At 45.0% G+C, this 11,102-nt stretch overlaps 1 protein-coding gene across 1 annotated transcript in view; it reads right to left on the bottom strand.

Annotated features, from left to right (window-relative positions):
- The window catches only part of ZFAT (zinc finger and AT-hook domain containing), a 155,933-nt gene that overhangs the window by 19,789 nt on the left and 125,042 nt on the right, over positions 1-11,102 (bottom strand). Inside the window, exons 13-14 of the mRNA XM_068983678.1 lie at positions 7,358-7,476; positions 817-943 (exon numbers count right to left, since the gene is read on the bottom strand). Coding sequence (XP_068839779.1) covers positions 817-943; positions 7,358-7,476 — 246 coding nt within the window. The remainder of the gene's footprint in view (positions 1-816; positions 944-7,357; positions 7,477-11,102) is intronic.

The following is an 11,102-nucleotide window of genomic DNA, read 5'->3' as shown; positions in this document are numbered from 1 at the left end:
CTTCTGTTCCTGTTCTTTAAAGAGCATTAAGAAAAAGTGTTCTCAGCCCAACGCCCCAGTTACCACTAGGCTGGCACAGTGGTTTGTTTTTAAATTGATCTAACATTTGACAGTGATGACATCTGACATGAAGATCCTGACTTGGGGCTTTTCAGAAGAACTGGACAGCAGACAGTCCTGGGCCCACAGGTCCATAAGGGGCCATTAGAAAGGCCAGCAGACTGGCCTCCGGTCTCAGCCACGCCCCCTGTCTGCCTCCTGTAGACCCTGGAACAAGCCCCCCAGAACAGATGACTCTGAGGGAGCCTGGAGCAGGGATGGCGCTCCAACAAGAAGTTAGGAGACCTAGATTCCAAGACAAGCTCCAACACCCAAGAAGTGGGTGAGCCTCAGCTAACCATTTACAAGGAGGAAGTCTCCTGCCTCTTGTGAAGTAAGAACTGTAAGACCTGTCTTCCCAAACGCTGCTCAGAGACATGATGAGTCTACAGCCATACCGCCATGAACGGGCCCAATCTCGTCTGATCTCAGAAGCTTAGCAGGGTTGGGCCTGGTTAGCACTTGGAAGGGAGAGACGTGATGATACGCATGGACATCCGGCAACACCGTTTGGCGGCACCACCTCACCTGCAGCTCTGTTCTAGAACACTCTGCAAGAGATCTCTACCTCCAAGCCTGACAACCAGAGAGCTCCTGAGGGCCCAACGGAGCTGAAGGAGATCAAGTGACAGACATCACTCATTCACAAGTTCATTCATCCACTCAGCCTGTCAAAGACCAGCTCTAAGGTGTCGGGGAGGCGGGGGGCGCTCTCACCGCTCTCCGAGGTGTATCTCAGATCCTGGAGGGCGGCCACGGCAGCCTGTGTACCCTGAACGTCCTCTTCAGCTTCTGCGATGTGCAGGTACTGGGTGGAAGGCTCCTCGGGAGTTTCTGTTGCTGGCTAAATGAAAACACAGAATCATTGATGTGACTGCCTAGAAGACCCCTAGAAGGTCCCCAGAAGCCCTGGGATAATGGATTCAGACAAAACAAACACACACCAGCAATGCGTCTGCAGCAGCTCCTTTGCTTGGCACCCCTGAGAAACCAGCGCTCCAATAAAAACCCATCTCCCAAAGAGGAAACTTCGCTGTGGCAAGTGCCGAGACTTTAAAACCAGCTTCGCAGGAAAGCCTCTGGTGACACATTCTTGCCACAGGGAACAGAGGATGTTGTTCACAATGAGACAGGAGACACGCAGAGAGACCCTCGTGTGTGCTCTGCTCCACCCACTGCCACCAACACTGCTCTGATCCCCCGTGCCCAGGGCCTCCTGCCATGAGGTCAAGAGGCAGGCACAGCTGTGGTGGCGGTGGACGGGAGGAGAGGACCAGTCACCACCACATCTGGCCAGCTTAGAGCACGGGTCCCGGCACACAGCAAGATCTCAGCTACTCGTGCAGCCTGTGGCTCGTTTTATTTTTACAGGATGGGTACGACAAATGCGACTGACCAGAGAAGATACACCTGTGCAGAATCAGGACCCCCACGAGAGAAGGAGAAGCTAAAGGGACATTTACAGAAATCTCACACCGATAAGGAGAGGAGAGGTGGACATTTCACACGAACCAGATATTCATAATCACCTCTTCCTGGCACTGGAAGGCAGGCAAGCATGAATGTCACCAATAAAGAAGAACGAAAAGGAGATTTTACACACAAATTATGGGAGCCAAAGTTATCACACTCTGTCAGCACTTATCAGCTATTCACAAAGGCTCAGAATAGAATGTGATTATTCTTTTACAGCCAAGTGGTCAAGTTCATTTAGTTCATTTCCAGCCTGACATTTAGTAGACACCCAATGAGTATCTGATTGAACGCATAAATGAACAAAAAGAAGCATGCTTCCCTATAAGTACCATTAGGCAACACTGTGGCCAACGCGGACGGGATCTCAGCCTGTGATGAACAGGAAGGGCGTGGCACGGCTCGGCTTTGGGATACTCTCTGTAATAACCATCTGTGGGAAGGCAGTGCTTTATAGGGGACTCCAGGGAGTCTGGCGACAGCGTGACTGCTAGGACAGGCAGCCTATCATCACTCGGGGACCACCCCTGTCCAGCGTCTTGGCTGCTCAACTGTCGTACTTCTGGAGTCTAGTGGGTGACTTTGTGTCAACTGTATTTGTAGAGTCACAGCTCTGCTGAAGGTGTCGCGATCTGTAAGAAGCCAGGTCTTCAGAGGAGAGGGGCGTGACTGCACGAACAGAAGCACCAGCGGGCCGGAAGAGATGCTGTCTACATCAGGAACCGGCATTCCATGTCTATTTGCTAACAGAGAGCAAAGCCCTGCAAGTATGGACTCGAAGCACCAGAGGATTTCTGTAGATGGGCACGCGATGGTGATGTTGCTGACACCATCGCTACCGCACCGCGGACCTGCTGGGGACTAGACAGTAACCCTGGCATTTCATACATCCTGTCTCTCAATCCTTTTGACCTGTTGAGTGGCAGGAGCCTCACCACAGACATTAGAACACAGCAGTCACACAGGTTCAACAAACAATGGCTCAAGGTCAAACTGTTTACAGGAGGAGCCAGGAAACTGCAAGGAAGTCTGTCCAAGTCCACATTCCTTAAATTTTCTTACAGAAAATGTCAAACATATGCAAGACGGAGAAGCGATCCCCCATGCTCACAGCACCACTTCAGCAGTCATCACCTCACGGCCAGTCCTCTTTTGCCGATGCCCCCACCACGCTCCACACAACTGCCCTTTGATTTTGAAGCAAATGCAGACATCATATCAATTTAAACATTTCAGAATGCACCTCTAAAAAATAAAACTCTTTCAAACCAGAACTACAACACCACCATCACACTCAGAACACTTAACAGTGATTCCTGAATTGTCTTCACATCCCTAAGCGGTGTTCTAATTTCCCCAGTTCATTTTTTCACAACTTAATCCTCCAAGTCGTACTTAAGTTATTGGAATCCATATATTAGAACCGTCTGATAAAATCTCATAAGACTTGCATCTATAGGCTCTCCTTCCACTCTTTCTCCTCTGCTTATAGTTTCACTGTGAAAAGCGGCTGCTTGCCGTCAGAGTTTCCAACAGCCTGAATTCTGCTGTCTGCACCACCAGGGAATCACTGAGTGTGCCCCCCGTCCGCTGTATTTCCTGTACATTGACAGTCAGACGTGGAAGTTTAATCAGGTGATCAGTTCCCTTTACGGCAGGAGGACTCCACGGTAACACTGTGTACTTCCATCAGGACACACTCCGTGACTGAGTGTCTCTGTTTCTGCTGCCTTGTCAGGAGACTATGGTCATCGCTAGACCCATGATGCCAGTGGAGGGTTGTAAAACAGAAGTCATGAAAATCTTCACCTGTTGGCTGGAATACTTCTATACAAAGAAATCTCTCTCCTCCAACATTCGGTTATTCTGAGTTACGGTTTGTTTAGATGAGGTAGAATAATTGTTCGACTCTGAGCCTTACCAAAGTAACAATTTTATTTATCAAAATAGAGTCGATTCACTATTACTCTGCACAGGTAAGGAGTTTTCTCCCAGGATTATTATAAACTCATGGATTTAAACACATTTGATGTGCTTCACTCCACTCTGCAAATACTAACAACAGCCTTAGAGTAACCATATCAACTGCTGCTGGTGGAATAACTAAGAACAGTATTTTTTTTTTGCCAGTTCCTTTCACCCTTAGGTTCTATTCCACTGGGGAGGAACAATCCAATTTCTATCTTAAAATCTCTTAAAATAGTTCTTCTCTATGTGGTTCTGCCATCGCTTTGACATATAGTTTAGATCCTTGATTTCATTCTACTCTTAATTTTCAGGGCTTGCTTTTTTAAAGTTCAATTTTGTTTTTATTGTTATATAAAATCAGAAGGGCCGTCAATAATCTTCCAACAATCCTCAGCCCCTACCTCATCACAAGAAACCATCACATGAATCCAAACAGTGTGACAACAGCCCTTCTGATCACGTCACATCGGGGGTACATGATGTCACTGTCTTACTACCGAGAATTCTGACCTCGGTTGCGTGGCTAAGGTGGTGTCGGCCAGGTGTCTGAACTGTGATGTTACTTTTTCCCTTTATAATTCATAATTATTTAGGGGGAGATATTTTGAGGTTACATCAACACTCTATTTCTCCTCGAAACTTCTGTTGACTAATTCTGGCATTCACCAATGGACCTTGGCTACTGTAATTATTACTGTGGTGTTCCAATGGTAATTTTCTATTTCCCTCATTTTTTCTAGATCTATTAATCAAAATTCTTCTGCAGGTAAGAACTGGTCCTTCTCTACTATTTATTCAATCATTTATCAGTATGGATGCAGAGATATTTACTCTATGCTTTGAGTGATTTTTTAGTCCAATACTACCATGATTTACTTTGTTACTCAAGTTGTTCCAGTTTGGGGCCATTAGGAACTCTCTAGGGGATTCCCTGGTAGCTCAGCTAGTAAAGAAACTGCCTGCAATGCAGGAGACCCCAGTTCAATTCCTGGGTCGGGAAGATCCGCTGGAGAAGAGATAGGCTACCCACTCCAGTATTCTTGGGCTTCCCTAGTGGCTCAGCTGGTAGAGAATCTGCCTGCAATGCGGGAGACCTGGGTTCGATCCCTGGGGGTTGGGAAGAACCCCTGGAGAAGGGAAAGGCTCAGAACTCTCTGGATTGTCTCCTGTGTCATTTTGACACATGCTGTTTTACTTTTGTGGAGCACGTTGGTGTTACTTTCCAGCACTACAAAATGCTCCAGGATCATCTTCCGTAATTTCTGCCTCTGACCTGAAGTCGACCACTTTTTCCAAGGGACCCTGGTTTCTCTTCTTGGAGAATCCTGTTAGAAACCAAGACCTGGAGACTAGGTACGCTCACTGACAGTTAGGGTCACTGTTTCTAGGCCCTCTGAGCACAAAAAGCTAAGAATACATGCATGTATAAAGTTTAAAGTTTAGTTACTCAGTTGTGTCCAACTCTTTGCAACCCTATGGACTGTAGCTCACCAGGCTCCTCTGTCCATGGGATTTTCTAGGCAAGAATACTGGAGTGGGTTGCCATTTCCTTCTCCAGAGGATCTTCCTGACCCAGGGATCGAACCCAGGTCTTCCACATTATAGGCAGAAGCTTTACCATCTGAGCCACCAGGGAAGTCTACACACATGTATACTAACCGTGTACACACATATATCTGGAATTATTTCTGCACCAATCTATTGGTGTATATACACACACACACTCTATCTTCACATACTATGTTAACAGAGTTGTAATAAACAGCCTTGTGTAGACACCTTCCCTCATTTTTGTCAGTATAACCTTGGGACAGTTTTCTAATGGTGGGATTGTTTAGTTAATGGAAAAAGAAGCGCATATGTAATTTCAGTAGATATTGCTAGATTCCCCTTCGTAAAGGTCACACTGTTTTACACTCCCACCAGCAATGTATAAGAATGCCTATTTACTCAGCCTCTCCAGCAGAGATGATGTCAAACTTGTGGATTCTTGCCAGTCAAAGAGGTAAGAGATTCTATCTCTGTTTAGTTTTAATTACACTTATCACATGTGAGGCTGATCACGTTTTCAGATAGTCAAGGTCATTTGCATTTCTCTTTCTTTGAACATTTCTTATCTTTTGCATTTTGGGCTGTTGATCTTTTTCACCAGTATTGCTAGAAGCAGCCTTTTACAACATTAAGATACTCACCTTTTTTCTATGATATGACTGAAAATAGTTTTTTGGGTTTTTTTTTTGTCATTTGCCCCTCTATGAGTTCTTTTACGTAAGATTTAAAAAATGTTTTTCATGTGGTTAATTTCTTTTCAATCATTTTCCTAACTGAATCTGGATTTTGAGTTATAGTTAGGAAAGTGCTCCACACTCTCAATTTACAAATAGACTCACTTATGTTTTCTTCTGGTATTTGTAAAATATCTCTTTTTTCACATTTAAATCTCTGTTCTTTTGTTCTAGGTTATCTCTCTATAAAAGCCATTGATTATTGTATATTGATGTTTTAATCTGCTGTTTATCATGTGTAGTAGATTTTCATTCATTCTTAGATTTTCAAAAACATAAGCCTGTATCTACAGAGATACTTTTCCTTCTTTTCTGATTCTTACATCTCTATTTACTCTGCCTTGTCCAACATGCCAGCTGAGGCCTCTCATGCTGTTAAAAGACCAGAGCCCCTAGGGCATCCTCCTCTTGTTCCCAAATCTAATAAGAAACTTAAGATGTTGGCTATTGATCTGAAACATATATATTTTGTTTTTCGTCTTAAAGATGTATGCATCAAATTCTGCTTTATTGACTGTTTTTAATCAGTGGATGCAGAATTTTGTCAAATGCCTTTTCTCCATCTATGAAGATGATCATTTCAGTTTTCTCCCTAGTTCTGATACTATGATGGGTTATGTTAACAGATTAACACATTCCCTCCCACTGGACAACCCTTCCCTTGCTTTCTGGAATAACCCCCACATTGTCATTGGATTTGTTTCTGAGTCCTTACTCTTAACTGGAGTAAACCCACTGGATACCGCGGTATGACGGAAACTTCTCAGGAAGTGGTCCTCAGCTGAGAAGGACCTGGATCATTTGGACTCCTGGGGAACCTGGCAGTGTCTGCACTTTCTGTCTGGTTTTCTTAACTGGCTGCGCTAGTGGATCCTCGTGGGCAGAGGTCAACGCTGCTACTAAACATTCTAAAATGTGGAGAGTAGCCCTCTACAACAAAGAACTGTCCAGATCATAATCTCAGCAGCACTGAGCTTGAGAAACTCTGTCTCAGGTAAACTGCAATTTGGCAGTGACCCCTGGTACTTGAAAAGAGAAATAGCTACTGGCTTACAAAATACAGCTACTGGCTTTTATAGAATTCAGCCAGGAAACTGGTTCCAACATCTGATTGGAAAACAAAGGTGACAGGTAGGAGCACCTGCCTTCAGTTGAGGGAGAAGAGGACCTAAAATCAGCAAGTGGGGCCCTTCTCTGTTCTCTGGGCGGGGACCAGCAATATATACTGTCAAGCATTTTTCTTTCAGATGCGGTTTCTGAAACTCTGGATTCAAGATAACAGAAGTAAAGGTATCAATGAGTCCAATGCAGAGATTCATTCACAAACCAGTTGCAACACAACTCAGCATAAGAAGCCACACGCATGGCCCAGACCTCATCCAGTATACCCCCATCAGATGGAAGAGGGGGTTCGGAAAGATGTCCAAGTTTCCCACCAGAAAACCCATTGCTCTAAGGAACGGCACCGGGCTTGCCTGGTTTGTCGTCTGTGCTGAGGAAAGTCACGATCAAGACCAAGCTTTCAAAAGTACCTCCCACTTGGGGTCTCCTTCGCTCTCCACCAACTTCAGGCCATGCTTGTTCTTCAGGTGCCTGTTGAACTCCCACTTGGTGCCATAGACGAAGCTGCACACTGGACACTTCAAACCGCCTGGAAGCACAGACACAGGTAAGAAAGCGCTCACAGCCTTCCGTCCAAATGCCTCAAACCTAAGACATGCATTTGTCTCCAGTATTTACTTTCAATCCAAGCTTACTTTACCAGTAAACAGAATAGCAGCAGTTCGATATGTTTTTCCAGGCAGAGATTTTAAAACTGAATGCATTTCTTTTTATTTATTGAATCAGAATTTGCAGAGAATCTAATACACATTTAATATTTTAGGTGACAGAGTCAAGATGAGTAATATTCCTTTGGCCAAGTGGATAAAGTGGCTTAAATAATTTTTTCACATTTTTATTTGGAAAATAACATATAATTTAGAAAGCGAAAAATAACTGAAGGACAATGGTTGCTTTTCTCAATCTCTTTTGTCCCAAAACACTAAGACAGAGGGCCAGATGCTCAGTCTCCTTCATGTGAGAAGTGAAGCCAGGGATATAAATCCCCACTTGAATATCCCCGTAAAGGACAAATGAAAAAGCTGGTCACATCCTGAAATGTCACTATTTATTTAACTGATTAAATTTGACACATGTTCCAGGAAGTACCTGAATGTTTTAATTAAGAGAATATAAAACTCTAGAATTTAAAAAAAACTGAGAGTCATACAAAGACTGCTGCTGCTGCTGCTGCTGCTGCTAAGTTGCTCCAGTTGTGTCTGACTCTGTGCGACACCATAGACGGCAGCCCACCAAGCTCCCCCATCCCTGGGATTCTCCAGGCAAGAACGCTGGAGTGGCTTGCCATTTCCTTCTCCACATACAAAGACTAGCTAAGATTTTATCAGAAGCAGTAACTAAATTTGCAGCTGGACAAAAATCATTTGTTTATTTGTTCATCTGAAGCACAGTTAGTTTACAATGAATGCTGTGTCAGTTTAACCTAAGTGTTAGTACAGGGAAGTGACTGAACAGGACGTGCTTTCAGAAGCAGACTAGTGCCCTGGGAGGCCAGCTGTAGTCCCAGCAGCGCTGTGTGTTGTGCTCAGGTGCATCCAACTCTTCACACCCCATGGACTGTAGCCGATCAGGCCCCTCTGTCCATGGGATTCTCCAGGCAAAAATACTGGAGTGGGTTGCCATTTCCTCCTCCAGGGGATCTTCCCAACCCAGGGATCGAACCCGCATTTCCTGCGTTGGCACATGGGTTCTTTATCATCAGAGCCACCAAAGAAGCCCGGCATCAGGCCTCTAATCTACCGGACATTGAGCAGGCTAGAGTCGGGCCAAGTGCTAGCAGCATCAAGCCTGCACCCGAGGGGCCGGGGCGGTGAGATGGGAACAGAAGGCCTCTAACTGGTCTCCCACGGCCACAGTGGGTCTGCTCTCCACCTGGCACAACAGCTGGTCTTAAACCCTCCGCTGAAATCACATCTCTCATAGGTGTAAGCCCCTCCACCGGCTTCCCTTCACAGCCAGAACAGGAATTAGCAGGAACAGAAGCTAAGGCAGGTGGCTGAGGGCACAGTCCCTTGCGCCTCGGCCTTTCCATGCTGGGCGAGAGCAGAGGAGCGCGGCAGGTGCAGCAGAGACGGCGGCCAGAGTCAGCGCAGACGGTGCATTGGGAGAGTGCTCAGTCGCTTCCGCCGTGTCCAACTCTTTGCGACTCCATGGACCACAGCCTGCCAGGCTCCTTGGTCCATGGGCGTCTCCATGCAAGAAGATTGCCATGTCCTCCTCCAGGGGATCTTCCTGACCCAGGGGTCAAAACAAACCTGTGTCTCTTTTGTCTTCTGCCTTGGCAGGCGGGTTCTTTACCACTAGTATCACCTGGGAAGCCCACAGAGACTGGCAACAGTTACCAAATCCTGAACTTCTAGGACATTCTACAAAAAAGGCAGCTCAGACAGGGGTTTTTCCGAAACTCAAACACACTGCACTTTTTTAGGCAAAATCAAATGAGCTTCTTCTTTCTTGCCTGGAGGATAATTAAACTTAGTTCTTAATCTTCTTTGTTATTGCTTGTTCATCATCTAAAATGATGCATTTTCTTACAATCATCTTTTAAAACCCTCCAAGGCATGAGAACCACTACCTTGTCTTTGGGTTAAGCTGACGTTGCTTCTATAAAAGACTTAATCTGTGGCAATGAGCACAAACAAATTACCGAAGGTTAAATTTAGGCTTTAAAATGAAATTAAGGATTCCTTCTGGGCTATTCTTTAATGGAAACTAATTTAGGGAGAAAAAACATCCTGATATTATGCTTAAATTAAAATTAATATGAGAATGCCCCCACACTAATTAAAACTCCCACCTTTATCACGGTGGCTTTAATTAAAGAACAACAAATGGAAATATGTAATCTAGATGGAAGGTGTAACTGTGCCAGGTAACTGACATCAAAGCCGAGAAAAATTAATTTCCATTTCAATTCATTAAATGCTTAGGCAACACTAGGCAAAGGTCACGGGGAGACCTAGTGAGTTTCCTTGCAGCCCTGATATTAAGTGTACCCCATAAAAACCACAATCCCCCTCCCCGCAAGTTGCAATCTTCCTCATAAGGAAAGACGAACCAAGCCAAAGGACAGAATTTCAGGAGCAATTTGGAAACTCCATCATAGCATCTTTTGTTCTTTTTGGAATTCAATCTACTCCAGAGGAATTTCAAGTAAACTATTTTCACTTCTTTGCAGTGGCTGACGTTATTGAAAATTCAATTTCACTTTCAATAATATAACTCCCAGAATGGCATGGATGCTCGGTTGGACAGTCAGGAGATCTGTATTTGTCACTTGGCTCACGTGACTCAGAACCACTTCCTTGAATTCTTGGGTCTTGGTTGTTTTTTTTTTTTCCTATGAAGGCAAAAATGCTAAAGCTTATATCCTTATAAAAGGCGGTGTATTAAGTCAGAGAAGGAGAAATATCTTGTGACATCCCTTATATGTGGAATCTAAAAGGAAATGAGGCAAATGAACTTACAAAACAGAAACAGACTCACAGACTTAGAAAACAAACTTACGGTTGCCAAGGGGAAGGGACCGTTAGGGAGTCTGGGATGGTCGTGGACACACTGCTGTATTTAAAATGGATAACCAACAGGGACCTAGTATATAACACAGGGAACTCTCTGCTCAATGTCATGTGGCAGCCTGGATGGGAGGGGAGTTTAGGAGAGAATAGATACACATATATGTATGGCCGAGTCCCTTCGCTGTTCACCTGAAACTACCACAGCATTGTTAATCAGCTATACCCCAGTACAAAATGAAAAGCAGGGAAAAAAAAAAAAAAAAGACAGTGTGGGGTCCGCAGAATAACAGGCTCCCCAGAGATATTCACGTCCTCCACCCTGGAACGTGTGAACATAAAACCTCAGGTGGCAGAAGGGATCAGGTGAGGGGCTGGAGATGGGGCTATTATCCCTGCACCATCTGGACAGGCCTAATGTTATCACAAGGATCCTTCTAAGAGTGGGCAGGACAGCAGACCCCAGTGCCGTCACCTAACAAAGATGGAGGAGGGGGCAGAGCCAAGGACTGCAGACAGCCTCCAGAAGCTGGAAAGAGAAAACATCCTGGTCTTGAGACTCCAGAAGGAATACAGACTTGTCAGCAAAGCTGACTTGAGCCAGTGAGACCAGCTTGGGCTCCTTACTTCAGAATGGCAA

This window comes from Capricornis sumatraensis, chromosome 11 (assembly GCF_032405125.1).
Source record: "Capricornis sumatraensis isolate serow.1 chromosome 11, serow.2, whole genome shotgun sequence".
Taxonomy (NCBI): Eukaryota; Metazoa; Chordata; class Mammalia; order Artiodactyla; family Bovidae; genus Capricornis; species Capricornis sumatraensis.
Note: the sequence above shows the minus strand (reverse complement) of the source record. Positions and strands in the feature narration are given on the sequence as shown.